The sequence below is a fragment of the Balaenoptera musculus genome, chromosome 6, assembly GCF_009873245.2.
Source record: "Balaenoptera musculus isolate JJ_BM4_2016_0621 chromosome 6, mBalMus1.pri.v3, whole genome shotgun sequence".
In the NCBI taxonomy this organism is placed as follows: domain Eukaryota; kingdom Metazoa; phylum Chordata; class Mammalia; order Artiodactyla; family Balaenopteridae; genus Balaenoptera; species Balaenoptera musculus.
The window spans coordinates 65,356,610-65,376,141 of NC_045790.1; the positions used below are offsets into that span (position 1 = coordinate 65,356,610).

Sequence of the window (19,532 nt, forward strand, 5' to 3'; positions counted from 1 at the left end):
TTTAACAAGGCACATCTCATGCGTAGCTCAAGGACTTTTTACAAAGTGCACACACCCATGTAACTACCATTGTAGATCAAGAAACAGAACAGCCCACCCTCCCGGGAGGGAGATGCAAGAGGGAAGAGATATGGGAACATATGTATATGTATAACTGATTCACTTTGTTATAAAGCAGAAACTAACACACCATTGTAAAGCAATTATACTCCAATAAAGATGTTAAAAAAAAAAAAAGAAACAGAACAGCATTCCTGAAGCTCCCTGGATCCCCATTCCAATCACTACCTCCCCCTCCTCCCCAGAGATAACCTCTATCCTGACTTCTGTCACCAATGACTAGCTTTTTTGGTTATTTTTTTTCCAGTTTTATTGAGATATAATTGACAGATAAAACTATAATATATTTAAAATATACAACGTGATGATTTAATACTGATAGACATTGTGAAATGATTATCACAATCAAGTTAATTAACTTGTTCATCACCTCACATAGTTTTTTTAGTGCGAATTCTGCTTTCAGCAAATTTCAAGTACACAGTACATGTTAATAACTATAGTCACTGTGCTGTACATTAGACTTTCAGAACTTATTTATCTTTTAATTTTTTATTGAAGAATAGTTGATTTACAATGCTGTGCCAATCTCTGCTGTACAGCAAAGTGACTCAGTTATACACATACAGACATCTTTAGAACTTGTTTTTCTTATAAATGGAAATTTGTACCCTTTGACCACCATCTCCCCATTCTACCTCCCCACCCCAGTCCCTGGCAACCACCAATCTACTCTTCATTTCTATGAGTTCAGCTTTATTTTTTTTTTAGACTCCACATTTAAGTGATACCTTACAGTATTTGGTTTTCTCTGTCTGGCTTATTTCACTTAGCAGAATGCCCTCCAGTTTCATTCATGTTGTTGCAAATAGCAGAATTTCCTTCTTTTTTTTATGGCTGAGTAATATTCATTGTATGTATATACCACATCTTCTTTATCCATTTATCTGTCATTGGACACGTAAGTTGTTTCTGTATCTTGGCTATTGTGTATAATGATGCAATGAACATAGGAGTACAGATATCCTTTCGAGATCCTGTTTTCATTTCCTTTGGATAAATATCTAGAAGTGTGATTACTGGATCATATGATAGTTCTTTTTTAATTTTTTGAGGAGAGGACCTCCATGTTATTTTCCATAGTGACTGTACCAGTGTACATTCCCACCAACAGTGCACAAGTGTTCCCTTTTCTCCACATCCACACTGGCTCTCTTATCTCTTATCTTTTGGATAATAGCCGTTCTGTCAGGTTGGCTAAAAACCCAATAATAGGTGTGAGGTGATATCTCATTGTGGTTTTGATTTGCACTTCTCTGATGATTGGTGATGTTGAGCATCTTTTCATGTATCTCTTGGTCATTTGTGTGTCTTCTTCAGAAAAATTTATTTTCCTATTTAGACCCTTTGCCCATTTAAAAAAAATTAGATTGTTTGTTTTCTTGCTATTGAGTTGTAATCATTCCTTATATATTTTGGATATTAACCCCTTATTGGATATAGGGTTTGCAAATATTTTTTCCCATTCCATAGGTTGTCTTTTCATTTTGTGGGTTGTGAATATCCTCTTTCGTAAAGTGCCTAATCAAGATTTTTGCCCATGTTTTATGCCCTTTTTTATTGATTTGTAGGAGTTTTTACATATAAGCTACGCATAAGTCTTTTGTTGGATATATGTGATGCAGATATCTCCTAATCAATGTAGATGGAGGCTTTTTAAAAAGGGACTGAGAGTTCCGTATGTAGAAAATAGAACCAAGAAGTGTGCTCAGCTCTTAGGAAAGTGGATGTTTGAAGATAAATTGAAGGAAGAGGGACCTGGATCTTGTCCTTTTAAAATCTATTGGAACTTTCTTAAAGTAGAATTACAAGAGTAGCCGATGCTGCCTCATGTACTCGATATAATTAGTCATTTTTTATTTGGCTGTTCTCTCGCAAGGTAAAAGAGAGTCATTAGTAACCGTTGGTATTCCAGTAGAATATTGTCACATACAATGATGTAGTACTGTATAATTAAGTTAATAGATATTTTAATACCTACTGTGGGCATGCACGGCACTGGATGCGGGGGGTGCAAAGGTGGGTGTGCTAGCACCTCTACATGTAGTGAGCTTTTAGGGATCTTTCAGGATGCTTTTGTATCTGTCATCTTGTTTGAGCACATGAGGGTAAGGCGACCACCAGACTGGTAAAATAGAAATAATGTGTCCTTCTGCTTCTCAGACTTTTGACTCTCATATATTCCTGCCCTAATTCTATAAAATCTTTATTTTCAAGAAATGCCTTTGTCTTATCCTGATAGCCCCACCAATTAATACCTGGAGAAATTCTCTTTGCTCAAAATGACTAATTTAAATAAAACATGCAGAAATTACTTAATTATTTCTTAATATAATATAAGGAACCTACAATGAGAAAAGACCATAAAATAGAGATACTTTTCCCCTTGCTATTCAACAATACTCCTTAAATAATAGATATTAATCAACTGAAATCATACAGAATTTATTGAGGGCAAGTCTGACAAGGTATTATGTTATCCTAGACATTGAAGAGCTATAAAGGTATATAAGATGCAGCCCCTGCCCTCAAAGAACTAACACACTGGTGGTTGTAGTGGTAGTATCTGTGTGTGGAGGGAGAGTGTTAAGAAGGTAACAACATGTACAATGACAATGTGAACATAAAAACCCCCTACCAAGAGAGGAAGCCTAGGACAGGAAGAGTTACTTTGGATTGATAACGGCAATGAAAAAAGAATTGTATTTGTTACGATAATGGAGCTGGTGCTACAGAACTAATCCCAAAGTGTACAATGGCTCAAACATGGCAAGAGGTTATTTCTCAGTCATTAGAAGTTAAAAACAAGTGTTCCTGATTGGTGACTAATTCTGCTCCAAATGGTGATTCAGAGATCCAGATCCTTCCAACTTGTAGGTCCACCATCTTCAACATGTGGCTTCTAGGATTGCTGGGCTTGTCCACATTAGACTGGCAGAAGGAGAAAGAACATGGAGGATGGGAAATTTTAATAACCAGATTTGAAAAGAGTGTGCATTGTCTCCACTGGAGTTCCGTTGGCTAGAACTCAGCATGTGGCCACAGTGAACCTCATGGGAGGTTGGGAAGTGTAGTCCAGCTGTGTGTCCAGGAAAAGATACTTTTGTTGACCACTAGCAGCCTTTGCCACAGGATTCATGATGGCAGGGCATTTAAGAGAGGTTTTGAAGCAAAGTGAAGTATTTTGAGAGAGATTGGAAAGGAGGATTAATCCAGGTAATATGAAAAGCATAAAGAAGGACTCAAAAAAACAACAACAAAAATGCAAGAGCATATTTAGAAAATAAGAGATGGTTCAGTTTTTAGGCGCATATGGGGAGTATCATGGGAGAAAGTATTGGCAAAATAGGTTGAGGCTATTTCCAACCTGAAGCCACATTTTTAGAGGTTTTAAAATCCACACTAAGAGGCTTATATCCACCATGGTTTGTTTTGTTTTGTTTTGTTTTGGCTACCAAGGCTCACTCCCATTTGCAGGAAAATTGTGGCCCAGATTCATTTTCTTTCTTTCCCTTCATATGCTGGTCTTCCCTAGAAAGTGAGTTTTGTTTGTCTCTGACACATGGTGGTGGTAGTCAGGGAGAGGGGAGCAGACCCTCAGCATGAGCAGCTTCATTTTTAGCTTTTGTACCAGAGACTCCACTGGGACCTCCTGCCAAAAAGCAGTCTAGAGCCTGGTATCTGCTGAATGCTATGGTTGGGATGGATCCCAAGTTCAGTAGAAGGAGAAGGGAGGGGCATTCCTTTCTGACTCTAGGACACATCAACTCATGTTCCGGATCCTGGAATTTAATTACCCATATTGTTATCTTAGCTTGTACAGCTGCAAATGTGGCTCATAGTTATAGAAGTATCCGGTCCTTTAAAATCCAGCCTCAGCCTTCAGCCCAATGACCTCCTGACAGTGATCAGCTGAGAAGGGTGGAGCTGGGGAAATCCTCTCCACTCCTTTCAGTTCTGCCAACTTGGCTTTGAACCAACAAGAATGTTTTGGCCAGAGAATATATATCCCCACACCCTCTAGCCTCTCTCTTACCCTCACCTCTGCCCCATGTTGCATATTCTATTTCGTAATCTTATGCATTCATTTTAGCTAAATTAATTTTGACCCAGGCTTTATTATGCGCTGCCCTAGAAAGCTTCTATGTGAATGATTTCTCCTTCCTTGAGCTTCTGACCATAAATTAATGGCTGTGAAAGCTTACCTTTGCTCTCCAGCTTGGAGAGGATTTGTTTCATTATTCCTACCAGGACGTAAACATGATTGTATATCTTTCTTAGACTACTGAGGAAAAGAGAACCTTTGACGTAACACCCAAGCATCCAAAAGGTGCTTGTTTTCAAAGCAAACTTTTTTTTTTAACACTTTTTTTTTTTTTAAGTTGAACCTTTATTTATTTATTTATTTATTGGCTGCGTTGTGTCTTCATTGCTGCGCGTGGGCTTTCTCTAGTTGCGGCGAGCAGGGGCTACTCTTTGTTGCGGTGCACGGGCTTCTCATTGCAGTGGCTTCTCTTGTTGTGGGCTCTGTGGGCTCTAGGTGTGCGGGCTTCAGTAGCTGCAGCTCGCGGGCTCAGTAGTTGTGGCTCACGGGCTCTAGAGCGCAGGCTCAGTAGTTGTGGCATATGGGCTTAGTTGCTCCACGGCATGTGGGATCTTCCCGGACCAGGGATGGAACCCGTGTCCCCTGCATTGGCAGGCGGATTCTTAACCACTGCACCACAAGGGAAGTCCCTCAAAGCAAACTTGAAAGAGACTTGGCACACAGTTTTTTCAAGATTGTGAGCACATTAATTACATTTGGGTTCAATGGAAAGAGAAGTGTTATGTTCCTCTGGCAAGAGTTCTAGATATTTTTTCCTCTAGGTGGCCACAAAACAAACCTAAAGAAATCACTGTTACGTCGTGTCCTTTGTCCTATGTGTATTTTTCTTCCTCTTCTTCACCGAAATACCCTCACTGGTTCCTCTCCATGGTCACCTTCTGCATGTACAGTCATCAAAGGACTAAACCTTGCTGGTGGCAGGCATTTGGTGTTTTTCTCTTTGGGTTGCTTCCATGTGGGGCCGATGAAACTCTTCAGGCCAGTGTCTGTGGCAGCAGCTCATTCCCCAGCCAACTTTGAGGTTTGTATATGTCTTGAAGCACTAAAGCACTTGGGGAGACAGCATGGTGTAGTGGAATGGAACATGGACAGAAATTAAGCAGACTTGGGTCCAGAATCTAGCTTTGCCTCTTATCTCTGTGAGATCTTGAACAAAATACTTGAACTTCTGGGTCCTCTGAGCATGAATTTTGACAGTAGAGCTTAGTTTTAGCTGTTTTTAAATTTTATCTAAATGGAACTGTATAGTGTATATTCCTTTGATACTGGTTTCTTTCACGTGATATTATGTTTGTGAGGTTCATTCAAGTTGTTGCATGTAGCACTAGTTTGTTCAACGAAATTTATGTTATTGCATTATATATTGTAAATCATTTGTCCCTTCTACTTTGATGGACTTTTGTTTCAGTTATTACCAATTGTGATTCTATGATCATTTTTAAAAAAATCTTGTGTACATACTCTGTTGAGTAATGTCACTTGCTGGGTTCCCCAGGAAGCAGCTCTGAGAGAGATTCGCTTGCAGGAACTTTATTCCTTTCTGCCATCAAGATCAAAGTTTCCTTCAAGAGCAATACCTATGGGGGAGTGAGGAAGGAGGATCAGATGGAGAAGTTGGAGCTGAAATGGCCCTACAGAGTTGTGCCAAATAGGGGCAAGAAGCCTAGATCTTTATACATCTCTCATTTGCCAGGCATTGGATGTGGATTGACCCAAGGAAGGGAGCATGATTTTGAGTGAGACATCTCTCTTTAGCAGAGAGTGGGGGCCACATCTGTGAGCTGTCACCATTCCTAGAAGCCATAAACATTCCTAGAAGCTGGTAGAGTGAGTGTTCCAGTCCTAAAAGTCCTAAAATGTGTGTGTGTGTGTGTTTGCGTGTTGGGGGTGAAGCTGAGCAGTGCACCACAGTGTCTACTACATCGTTAGTATTAATTTCTAGGAGTTGAATTGCTGGTTCATAGGATATGTGTATTTCATCTTTAGTAGATACTGTCAAACAATATTCCAAAGTGTTTGCACTCAAATACCACGTTAATTTAGATTCCAAGATTCCCCAACTGGGATCTTACCACCAAGATAAAGGAATATATATAGAAGTGAAACGTAAATGTGAGAATATGCTATACATTAACTGAACATCTTCTATATTATGGGGAAAGCAAAATTGAGTACCATTGGAATAAGCTATTTATCATCCTCTACCTATGGCTTGACATCTTGAAAACTGTCCACGTTGTTCAGGATGTTCTAAAATCTAGTTATGGCATTAACAGATCTTAAAGACTTCCTTATGTTCTGAGGAAAAAAAAAAAAGGAAAGGAAAAATATGAATTAACTGTTGCCTCGAATTTCATTTTTCAGAGTGGCCAAATCAATGAAGGTCCCTGTGTATGAGACCCCAGCTGGATGGAGATTCTTCTCAAATTTGATGGACTCAGGCCGGTGCTCTCTGTGTGGAGAAGAGAGCTTTGGCACTGGTAAGCTTTTTTGGGTTGGTGTTACTGGAGAGGGTAGCTGCAGAACTCTGTGACCCCAGTTTGGGGACCTGTGAGTCCACTGTGAATCAAAGGCTGGCAAAAGAGTTAGAGGAAAAAAAAAAAAAAAAAAAATCAGAGAAACCTAGTGGGATATGTGCTATGACACCTTCACGTCTTCTGCCCATTTCTTCTTCTTTTTAGAGAGAGAGAGACAGGAAATATATCAAATTCCCATGTGTTCATCATGTAATTTCAACCATCATCAACTCCTGGTCAATCTTACTTTATCTCTACCCTCATCCACAAGAGGAGCCCTCCCCTCTGATTACTGTGAAGCAATCCTTAGTGTGAATCTTTAAGTATAAGGGGTACTGAGGGAAAAAATATATATATATATATATTATATATATATATAATATATATATATAACCATAGTACCATTATCACATCAAAAATGTTAAAAAATAATTTCTTCTTTCACTATTTTAAAGATGTCACACCATTGTCTTCTGGCTTGCATAGTTTCCAAGAAGTCGGCTCTAATTCTTACCACCATTGCTCTGTATTTAAATTTCGCCTACTTCCCACCTCTGGCTGGCTTCAACATTTTCTTTTTATCTTTTGTTTTTAACAGTTCAATTATAATATGTATAGGTACATGTATTTTTTTTTTTTAACCCTGCTTAGGGTTCTTTGGGATTCTTGGATCTGTTGTTTGTTGTTTTTTTATTAATTTTAGAAAGTTCTCTGCCATTATTTCTTTGAATATCTCTCTTTCCCTATTCTCTCCTCTCCTCTGAGACTCTAATTACATAATGTTAGATAATTTGTGACCATGTGTTGTCTCAGAGCTCTTACGTGTACTATTTGGTTTTGTTTACTCTTTATTCTTTTTGTGTTTCAGTCAAGATAATCTCTATTGGCATATCATGAATTCTTTCCTGAGCTGTGTCCAGTCTTTTGCTGAGCACAGTGAAGGATTTCTTCATCTCTGATATTGTAGTTTTTATTTCTAGTATTTCTCTTTGACTCTTTTAAAATAATTTTCATCTCTTTGATGAAATTCCTGATCTGTTTATGTCTGTTGTTTATCTTTTCCATTAGATCATTTAACATATTAAACATAGTTATTGTAAACTTTCTGTCTGATAGTTCCAATAACTGGTTATTTTCTAACTCTAGTTCTGTTGATTGCTTTGTCTCTTGATAAAGCAATGGTTTACTCTTTCTTGATTTTTGCATGTCATAATTTTTCATTGAATGCTGGACTGTATGTATATAAGAACAGTAGAGACTCAGGTAAATAATATTTATACACAGAAATGGGCATACCTCTTCTTCTCTCAGGGCATTAGTGTGCAAGGTTACATTAAATATAGTCAGGAGTTGAGCTGGGTTTGGATTTTATTGTTTCTGTTATAATCTTTAGTATATCAATGTATCACAGGCTTCAAATTCTTCCAGTAGTGGCATATTTTTACTATGTACTGAAAGTAAGGATGGGGAGATGGAGGAGATTTTTCAGTGTTTCTGTTGCATTCACAGGTTTCAGCAGTTACTGCATGTCTGTGAGACAAAATAGACCTCTATTATTAGGTACTTGACCCTTTTCTAGTGGCAGCAGGTGTCTGTTAATATTGGTGTAGGATTCTGGGCCCAAGGTTTCCTACTCTTTGTCCAGGAACAGAGAGTTTTTACTTCAACCCCTATTTCAGAAGCAGTGGACCTCTGCCTGGATCCAAGGGATGAGAAGGTTTGCAGCTCATTCATCCAGGAGCTTAAGGCTTTTGTTTCCTATGAAAGAAATGTTTGGGGAACCAAAAGAGTTTCAGGCTTATCTCTTGGCAGGAGTTGATCATTTCCTGCATGTCAGCACCACCAAGTCTCTCTCTCTCTTTTTCCAGTCTTTCTTGTGAGTGCCCAGTGGAGCCTATGGGAAATAACTTGGAATGTGCCCTTCATATCTGGGACTCCAAGCAATTTAAAACTATCATAATAGGCTATACTTGGCCTTTAAGAATGTTTAAAACTCTTATGACTTCTTATTATTCACTTGTATGGAAGCATCCTCTTTCTCCTGTGCTCTGCTAAAGGTGAGGTGGTTTGTGTCCTGTCTTGCCTTGAGACTCTTTGGAATTCACTTTATCTCCTGTGACCTCAGATTTTTTTTTTTTTAAGTTATTTTGTAGTTTTCTGGCCTTTTCTTATTACTGGGATGGGAGTGACATTCTCTTATAGATTTCCACATCCTAAACAGAAGTGCAGAAGTGGAACTCCAAAAGTAATTTCTTAATAATTTCTCCTATTCTCAACATTCCCCTCCTTGATAAATTTTTACAGTTAGGATCCAAAAGATCTTATATCATAACTTGTTGTGAGTTATAAGTCTCTTTTAATCTGCATTTCTCTCCTCTACATTTTCTCTTTCTAATTTATTCATTGAAGAAACTGGGTCATATGTCCTATAGAGCTTTTAACAGCTTTGATTTTAATGTTAATATCTTCATTTTCCTTTCTAATTTGTTTACATAACATATAAACATATAACAGATAAAGAAAAGCTATTGATTAATATGCCTTTTCTCTGGTTCACAACCACCTTAACAGATTCTATCATTAATTATGACATTTTCTTTTCTAAAAAGTCTACATTTTTAGGTATACAGTCATATAATTTATGACTAAAGATTTTTTGTGTTTTCTAATATTTAGATCTTTTATTTCATATTCTTATGGCACTAGCTGCAATCTTCAAAATAATATTAAATAACAATTGTGATAGTTCATGATTTTAATGAAAATCAATTCAGTATTTTACCATCTATTTTGATGATTGCTTTTTAATATTGGTAAAATTCCTATCATGCTTATGTAGTTTTTTTTCCTATTCTAATATTTCTTAGAATCATATTATAAATGGCTGATGGAAGGTGCCCTTTCAGAATCAAGTGATATATTAATGTTTTTTCTCCTTTATTATGTTAATGTAATAAAATATGATTGATTTGCTGATACCAAACCATCCTTGAATTCCTAAGAATAAGTCTTATTTGGTCATGCCTAAACAGATTGCAGTAAAACCACTCTAACTAGTGATAATGACAGCATTTCAGGCTATGTCAGGGTTCCTGAAGGAATTTTCTCCTGGGAAATTTTCTCCTTTTACCAAAATCAGCTAGACTCTAATAGCATTGATGGTACAGAAGGGTTGGCAGGCACCTTTTTCTCCTTGGAAAAAGAGAGATCATATCAAGCTCTCTCAATTACTACTGTTTGATCTCAGAACTTATGGATGGCAGGTCTGCTTGGGATAGTTGAAACTGTTATACTTTTTCTCTGCTGAGGCCCTAAAAATAGGTGTTCTGTGTATCCTTTTTGGTGTTCTGTGTGTCTAAACCAGTGACTGTGACTCAAAAAATCAGGGATTGTATATTGTATATAATAATTCTGCCTGCTGGTTATTAAAATAACACAAATCTAGCAACTGGAATGGAAACTGATAAGTCCAGGTTATCTCTCTCTCTCTCTCTCTCTCTCTGTCTTTATAAACATTTGTTGAGTGCTTACAATAGACCATAAATTTATAGTCTTTAAAATTAAAGGATAAAATATTATATGTATAAACCATATTATACCATTAATAACAAATGTTTGCTGACTTCAATTTAATAAACATTTATTCAGTACTTACAGAGTACAAGGCACTGTATTGGATGGTATGTAGAATACAAAAAAGACCATACCCTTAAGAAATTCAAGATCTTTAGGGTACATAGTTAGAAAGATGCACAGGTGAGTTTTCTACAAAGCAGAAACTTTAAAGTTCCACAATAGAGGAACAGAAAAAGTGCTGTGGGAGATGAGAAAAGGAGAAAGTGGTTTGGAACTGGAGGCTCAAAGCAGACTTCCTGGAAGAGATGGAATTTGGGTAGTTCTTAAAGAATGGGAAGGATTTGCACACGTAAAGATGAAAGGACAGAGTCTTGCCAGATGGGGACAGCAATGTCAAGAAAGGAATAGAAGTGGGAGAGTAGGGGCCATGTGTCGTAAGCAGCCAGCTGTTCAGTTTGTCTAGAGAAGTATTTTCCAAATATGAATCAAGACTAATTTGGGGTCATGAGGTTGGTATAGTCGTGAACAGCTTTTTAAGAAAATATAATAGACTAGAAACTATCAGAATGCATTGTATTTAGGAAAGGTAAATGTTATTTTGAGAAATATTTATATATAAATATGTGCACAGGTACCTACGTATTTGCTAGATCTCACAGTAAAATGTTTTTATTGTGGGTCATGGCCAAAAGACTGAAAAAGGCTGGTGTATATCAGGGGTTGGCAAACTTCTTCTGTAAAGGGCCAGATAGTAAATATTTTAGGCTTTGTGAACTGAGAGGCTATGTACGGTCTCTTCCACAATTACTCAACTCAGTAATTGTAACGCAAAAGCAGCCATAGACAATACATAAATGAGTATGGCTGTGTGCCAATAAAAGTTTACTTACAAAAATAGGCCTAAGTCCAAATTTGGCCATGGGCTGTAGTTCACTAACCTCTGACGCATAGCGTAGGGTGGAGAAGGGAGTATCAAGAAACAGTCTTGGAAATACCAGTGGGGCGGGGCTCATTTCTGAAGCCCTTTGCCTGCCTAGCTTAGACATTGAGACTTGACTCAGCTGGAAATAGGAAACCATGGTCTTCACAGGGGGGAGGTCTGCTTGCAACCACTTTCCAGCAAGCTTTGCTTTCAGACTGTTATGCTGATTGCAACATGTAGGCTGGACTAGAAGGAACTTTTAAAAGCCTCTCACTGTTATATTTGCTTGCCATTTTCCTTTCAAGGAGCACAAGAGATTTTTCAATGTGTGGATCTCTAAAGGTATTGCCCACCCCCGCCATTCTTCAAGTTCTGGTGACATTGGCCTGATTTGCCAGATGAAGCTCCTGAACCCAAGAAGTAGTTAAGTGACTCACCCAGGGCCCCAGAGCCTGGAAAAGGCCTCCACTTGAATTAAATTACAGTTGAACTAAAAGACAGGTCTCCTGCCCTACGGTGTATGCTGCTTTCCACTGTGCTGATCAGTCTTTCCAATGAAAGCAATGGCTAATTCCATCTCTCCAGCACCTGACAGTAAATGACTGTTAGAAGGCCTGGGGAACTGGACCACTCAGTCTTGGAAGGAAAAAGTGGATTCATGCTGTTCCTTATTAATGCCGGTTCTTGGAGAGGCACTGAGCTGAATGTGTAAGAATCACCTGGGAAGCTTGCTGAAAATATAGATTTTTCTATCCTACCCTTGCTCGGAATCCCTGGCAAGGTGGAGCCTGAGAGTCTGCATTTTAAATAAGTATCCTCATGTAATCCTGATGTGCAGTCAGGAGTAGGAAACATTGCTCTAGTGAAAACCAGTATTTGTTTTTCATCAGGAGTGGTAGAAAGAGTGTGTCTGAGATGCCACACCAAGTTCGGTTCAGGAAGTCGAGAGGCCTGGAATGTGAGGTTGATGGTTACGTTCAAGACCCTCACCTGCCACCTACAGACAAGCCACATGGTCTCTCTGACCCCTTATAATTCCAGCCTGTAAAAAGCTGATCACAGGAGCTCCCCATCTACCTTGGGATATAGTCCTCAAAATCAGGTGAGCTAATTAAGGAAGGAGAAAGCAGAGAGATGGAAAGATTTTAGACCTGAGACTAGGGAGACACTTCTAAAACTTATCAAAGCTTTCTCTAGTGGAGGCCTTTTTCAGTGCCCCTGGGGCATGGAGCTGTGTACCAACTAGGAAAGCATAGTTTAGTGCCAAGAAACCTTGAAAATATGGATCTGCCTCAGGCTCAGGAATGCCAGGCTTTTTACCCAAGAGAAGAAGGATATACCCTGAGTGGAAATTTCTCTTGCAAGCATCTTGAGCTCCCAGAACTTTCCAAGGTAACAAGCTGGTGATAGGATCAGAGTTCAGGCTTCTCTCCTGTGGAAAGGTGCAGGTCCTGGACAATAGGAAGCCTATGTTTATTGCTCTGTCAAAGAACCAAGGTCATTTCAGAAGCCAAATCATCTTTTGTGCTAGAACCAGATATTCATCCACTTCCTGGGAAGGGCTTTGGAAAACTCTTTTCCGAGAGAAAGGAGAACATTTTACAAATCCTTAGATTTAAACAGAAGAAAACTGTTCATCTAAATGGCATTCTGGCTAATTTTCTCAAGTTCCAAATTGGAAGGAATCTGGACTTGTTCCCATACACAAAAGGGGATGTACTAAAATACTAAAACTAAGACCTAAAAAACCAAAAACTTTGAGGTTTGGGGGCAATTTGTTGACGATGCTCTATTGGTTGCCATCGTTGTCATCAGTTTTGTAAGAAGTCATACCATCTGGGGAGTGTATGAATTATCACGCCAAAGCTTGTCCCTTTACAGGTAACATAAAGAATTGCTCTGTTTGTGAATGCCTGGAAGACCTCCAAGCTGACCACCATCTTGAGTATTACTATTACTTTTGTTATGTATTTTTAAAAAGTTAATGTCAATAGCCATACAAATTTGCCAAGTAAAATCAGGCAATACAACGTTTACTCTTTCCAAGAAAGTGCTCTCTGTTGAGTTCTTCACAATAATAACAATTATGTTTTTTAAATGAGCACTTAGTATGTGCTGGGGGCATTGCTGAGCCTTTTGTATACATCCATATCTTTCTGGAAATTTGGAATTGAATCCAGGTCTCCTGGCACCAGCATGGCTTGTCCCTCATTGTCACACCAACTTCTTTCACTGTGAACTCTGGAGTACAGTCTGGTGCTCTTGACATTGGCTATTTTTGTATCTCTCCAGTCTCTAGCACAAAAGGAAGAGGCCCAGAGTATGTATGTGTTTCATTCACAGGAAATCTCGAGTATCTTTCCAGTCTTTTGAGATTTTTCCGGATCCCTCTGCTTTCCATGCAACCATAAATGCCCTGCGGACAGGGGCCATGTCTCTCTTGCTCAGCTCTATTTCTTTTATATATGATAGGCTTTGAGTGATTGTGGGATGGATGGAAGGAAAGAAGGAAGGAAGGAAGGAAGGAAGGGAGGGAGGGAGGGAGGAAGGGAGGAAGGCTGGAAAGATGGATGGAAGGTAGATGGATGGAAGGAAAGAAGGGAGGAAGAAACAAAGATTTTCCATTTTGGTATTTCTTCTTTGCATTGTTAGTAGTTATATTTTTATCATTCTTGAGTGGTTGTATTTCTGGAAATCTGGGCATTAGGGTATCCCAAGATTTGGGAGGATTCATAAAAACAAAACCACATAAATATAGACCAGTTGGGAGGCGGTGAGGAAGGATTTTATGAATGATATTAAAATTGGAATTATGTAAAATTTTGAAATAAAGTTTTGGTACTTTCAATTATCACATCATTATTAGCACAAATTAATAGCTAACAAAGTGCTTCTAGGAAAACTCATTCCCAAGACCTGTGTTAATGAACAGATTTAAAAATTTAAATCCTGTTAAGTATTTATAATTCATTTTATTAACGTATTTATTTCCTGGGGTGGGGGGAGTAGGGGCTGCTGACAATTACCTGTAAATAGCCGTGTTCAATAGCAGCTAGGTTCTAGCTTTAGTGATCTTTTGTATATAAAGATCTTCTTACAGCCTTTAGCAGAGACATTCTCTGCTCTATTGTCTTATGGTTTATATTACTGACTTACTCTCCGGTTGCTCTGTGAATGGACATTTTATTTTCCCTAACAGTTAAACAGTATATAACGCTTTGAAGTTCCACACCTGCTTCTTCATCTGTATTTCACACATGAACTATGTACATCCTAACTCAAGACTGGGTTCACAGGAGTGCTGTTGAACAAATATTGAATAGGTTTAACTGTCTCTTATTTATACAGTTATTTTTATTTAATACCAGATTTTTTAAGGTACAATAAAGGAAAGCTTTAGTTCATTCCCTATTTAGATAATCATTAACTCTACGTTTGGCAGTTTTCACATCTGTCCAGTCTCTAGGCCAGAGAAGGAGGCCCATATATCTGTGAATTTCAGATTATTGCGGTTCTACCACATTTCTTTCTCTTATTTCTGGGCAATTTGTGTAAATTTGGCTGGGTAGCAGATGTGACGTGAGGAAGCTGTGATGACAGCATTAGCAGCACTAGGAGAGCAATTCCTCTGCTGGGCAAGTTGAAACAGGCTGTGTGCACATGTGCAATTCAATCTAGGCTGGGCCAGAGCACAGAGGTGCTGTGATTGACACTCCCCAAGAGCCTCCTTGTAAACTCTGAAAACTGAAACTCTCTTCTGGACCCTCTACAAACTCTCAACCCCTGTGCTGGGAAAGAGAGCTTCCACCTGGAGTGGAAAGAATGTCTCCATCAAAAACAAAACAAAACAAAACCTTTCCTTGGGGTCGCCACAGTTCCAGTTCCACTGACCCTTTCAATGATGAAAAGTGGCAAGAGGGGGTGTTGTGTGACACCAAAGTGTGGAGCAGAAAGAAAGGAATGGGGCCTCCCTCTGAGGCTGTGTCCACACTTACCAGTGCATCCTGGGACTGGGAATCCTGGGAAATCATTCTTCAATCTTCACGGGTTGAAGAATTCCAAACAGACCAAGGGTTTCCTTTCACAGTGTCTACTAGGGGACTTTCAACAAGGGGGCCCATCCCTTGGTATTTAAGATGCAGTCCCTAAAGTTGTGCTTTGAGGCTCCCCCTGCTGCTCTCTCCCAGGGCCCAGGTAGCCCCACTGAGAACAAAGTCCAATGCCTAAAGAGTGACAGGTCCTCAACCCTGTGGTGCAGGCTTTAAACCTGCTGGAGAGATTTCTGGTTCAGCTTATGACCAAGCAAGGAACAATTCTTAGAGAGTTGTGTTGTTCCCATCAGCACTGGAGACAAAGAAATGGGATGGGACATACGAGTCAGGAGGTCCCACTGTCCCGTACCTTGGCTTGCTCGTGTGAGGGACGAGCGTCAGCTGGCCAGCCCTGACGTAGTTAACGCTTTCTCCTCCTCTGGGGCAGATGGGATAGATGGCCTGGCTGCTGTAGGGCCTGTGTTAATGAAACAGTGCTAATACTTGTTATTTATTGAGCATCTCTTGAGTGATAAGTACATTCTTAGGGCCTCCTATATGTCATTTCACTGAGACTTCTTGACTCTAAAATGAACTAGGGACCATAATGACCACAGATAAGGTAATTGAGGCTTAGAGAGGAAAGTCGAGCCGCTGGCCAAGTTCACATGGCAGAGCCAGGATTCAAACCCAGTCTTACTGTGCTGCTGCTGTTTAAGGACATGCCAAAGGTGTCCTTTTCTCCCATCTGGTTAATTCTTTTAGATGGGGATGGGATGCATGCCGGGGACGTGGAAGAATGGTGTCATGTAAGCAGCACAGCACCAGGAGATGACAGTCCCAGTGAGACCCAGTTAGACCTTGACTCCCCCTCTCTGTCATTGAACTTCCTTACACAGATCACTTCTCTGGGCCTCAGTTTCCTCATTTATAAGCTGAATCTGTTCAACGGGATGATCTATAAAGTTTTTTCCCCTATATCTTTTCAGGTTGCTTCTAGCTTTTAGTGAGGGGTGAATCTGATGAATCACACTACGTACTAGAGTTTCACCTAATCATGCATTTCCTCATTCAATGCAGGTTTACTGTGCACCTTCTATGAGCCAGGGCCAGGATAGAATGATGAGTCATTTCAGATACGGGTCCTTCCCTCATGGAGTTTACAGGGTGTTGCAATGGTCAGGATATTAGCCAAGAGCCCTGCTGCATTATTGTGTCAAACGCTATTATTATTATTATTATCATCATCATCATCAAATTTATTGTTACATAGCATTGGGAGCCAGGATGCCCACATCACAGCGTGAGCTACACTGTCGGTTACTGCCATCCTACCTTTCTGAGCTGACAGCTGGCTCTGACCCGCTTACATGCAGGACAGCTTTGTTTTCCAATTGTAAACATTTTAGAGCATTAATTTTTTAAGAAGCATTTCTTTTTAAGCATGGAAAAGTGACAATTTTTCCATGAGCCCTGCTTTTTGGCCAGATTTAAAGAGCTGAACATGAGCGGTTTGAGACACGGAAAAAAAAACAACAAAAACAACAACCTGTCACAGTTCAATAGCATGTTCTCAAATCTCAGATTCCCTGCAAGGGGTGCCTCCCAGTGTTCCCTCATAACTTCACAATTTTGAAAAGACAAATCCTTGAATGGATAAAAAGAGGATGGGAAGAATTTCACTGCAAATTAATGAAAACTTCATTTGTAAATGAAAAGGGTAAATCGATAGGAGAGGAGAAGTAAAGGGAAATTTGGCAACTTTTCCTGAATGTCTAGTGTGAGGAGGAAAAAATACCAATCCATCACCCAGATCTTCAGAAGGGTTGCCTCAGGTCTAACCACCTGGGGCATTTTATCTGCCTCATTGCAGCTCCTGAGGACCACTGGTATTACCGGGCATTTCCAGCAGTGATTATGTCCACAGGCGTTGGAGCCAAACTGCCCAGGTGTGAATCTTCTTTTCACCCCTTAGTGGCCATGTGACTTCATACAAATGACCTAACCTCAATCTCTTACCTGTAAAGTTAAGCTATCAAATTGTCAAAATTAGATAATAGACGTATAAAGTACTGAGTGAAGTGCCTGGTGCCTTGCTGTTATTCTTCCAAAAATGGAATTGTCTTGCTGTGTAATTCTGCATCAAGAGCAAGTATATAGATATATTTCCTATCGTTTCTGGCTCTAGGAAATACGTGTGCTTAGGTATGTGCTGTGTATGCACACATCCTGAAAACCGTCAGGAACCTCTTTGAGCAAGTGGCCTTCCTTATCAGCTGGCCAACCACCTTGGTATGCATGGGATGGAGAGGTTTCCTGGGAGATTGTTCATTTCCTGCTAAAATGGGGAAAGTCCCAGGCACACCAGGATGAGTTGGTTACTCCAAATTTGGCAAGGCCCTCACAAGATTTCCAGACAAAAGGGGTGGGGGAAAACCATGATACTGAAGCTGGCTCCAGTGAGAGGGCCCCCCCGACTAGGGCCAGGGGCATCCATCGAACTAGAGACCAATGACCACTTTCCTTTAGTGCCAAATTTGAGCAAGTAGAGGAAGAGGCCTAATTGACTACCCCTAGGTAATCTGCCCCCGATATGGGACTGTTTTGAGTAGGCTTCTCTTAAAACAGTGGTTCTCAACTCTGACTGCTCATAAAAATTACCCAAGGAATTAAAAATATATATATTCTGGTGCCTGGGTCCCATTGCCAAAAATTCTGATTTTATTGGTCCGGGGTGGGGCCTGAGCATTGGTATTTACAATAAGTTCTTTAGGAGATTCTAATGGGCAGCCCAGGTTGAGAACCACTAACTTATTTCTAGCTTGGAGTTGGCAACAGGTGCATAATGATTTATATTTTCCCAAATGACAAATTCAGACTTTCCTGATCTGAGTTTCAGCTGAGATGACTTGATCTTTTAGTAACATGTGTGGTGTTTCATTGAGTTGATTTGCCCGTGCTGGCATTTCCATTTGAGGAAAATTCCTTTGAGATTGAGTACTCTCTTTTTTTCCCCCATTTCTTTTATGTCAGTATACTTACTGGTGTACTGCCTAGCTCAAAGTAATATGGTTTTAAAGCTTGAGAAAATTCAAAGTCTAGTTTTGGGGAATAGAAGAGTAGGGATGTTTCTGATAACAAAAAAATAGACTTGTTTTTGGTGTCAGTTTTTCCTGGAGTTGTGGCAGGGAGAGCTGAGCCCCTTCCTTCTGGTATCTGGGTGGGGATGACTGCTTTTCCAGGCTGGTCAAAGCAAGTCTGAGTGGGCTTCGGGCTGGGCTAGCCTGGATAGAGGAAGGACAGTTGAGTGGTACTTACAGGCTTTGGAAATATGGGTTAAAGCTTCTCGCAATGTTCTGAACCAGGTGGCAAGCTCTGGCTGCACCACCAGCCAGAAATCCAGAGGAAGCAAACTTCAAAAATTGTACTGTATTATTCAGTGCTAAGGAGAAATGAGCTATTAAGACATGAAAAGACATGGAGGAACCTTAAATGCATATTACTAAGTGAAAGAAGCCAAACTAAAAAGTCCAATTATATGATAATCTGGAAAAGGCAAAACAATAAAGATAATAAAAGGATTAGTGGTTGCCAGGGGCTACGAGGGAGGGAAGGATGAATAGTCAGAACACAGAGGAGTTTTAGGGCAGTGAAACTGTTCTGTATGATACTATAATGGTGGGTATATGTTTGTCAAAACCCATAGAATGTACAACACCATCAGTGAACCCTAACGTGAACTATGGACTTTGGGTGATGATGTGTCAGTGTAGGTTCATCATTTGTAACAAACATCCCACTCTGGTGCAGGATATTGATGGTGGGGAGATTGTGTTTGTGTGAAGACAGGGACTCTTATGGGAACTCTCCGTTCTTTTCATTCAATTTTGCTATGAAGCTAAAACTGCTCTAAAAAATAAAATCTATTAAAAATTGTACAGGCAACAGCATGCATGTATAAATATTAGTGTCGAAGAATTTTTTTCTGGAATCTCATGTTCTAAAGATGGAGCAGCTGGGAATATATGAAATGAGGAAGTAAAAGAGCTCTTTTATTTGTTTTTTCCCAAACAACTGTTTAACTGTTCACAGAGTGTAGAGATTTTGCCTGGGAAGATAGGGGGTGAAACACAGGCTGAGTGAGCCCCTCTTCGTGCCCGGTCAGCACTAGTAGAAATGCCCTAGGGGCTATTGGGATGAATCTGAAGCTTTGTCCTTGCTAGTGGAGTCTCCCTGTGAGGTGAACGAAACACATCCCCTAA

At 39.7% G+C, this 19,532-nt stretch overlaps 1 protein-coding gene across 1 annotated transcript in view; it reads left to right on the forward strand.

Annotated features, from left to right (window-relative positions):
- Window positions 1-19,532, forward strand: part of PGM5 (phosphoglucomutase 5) — a 188,365-nt gene that overhangs the window by 109,061 nt on the left and 59,772 nt on the right. The window contains exon 7 of the mRNA XM_036855685.1: window positions 6,590-6,705. Coding sequence (XP_036711580.1) covers window positions 6,590-6,705 — 116 coding nt within the window. The remainder of the gene's footprint in view (window positions 1-6,589; window positions 6,706-19,532) is intronic.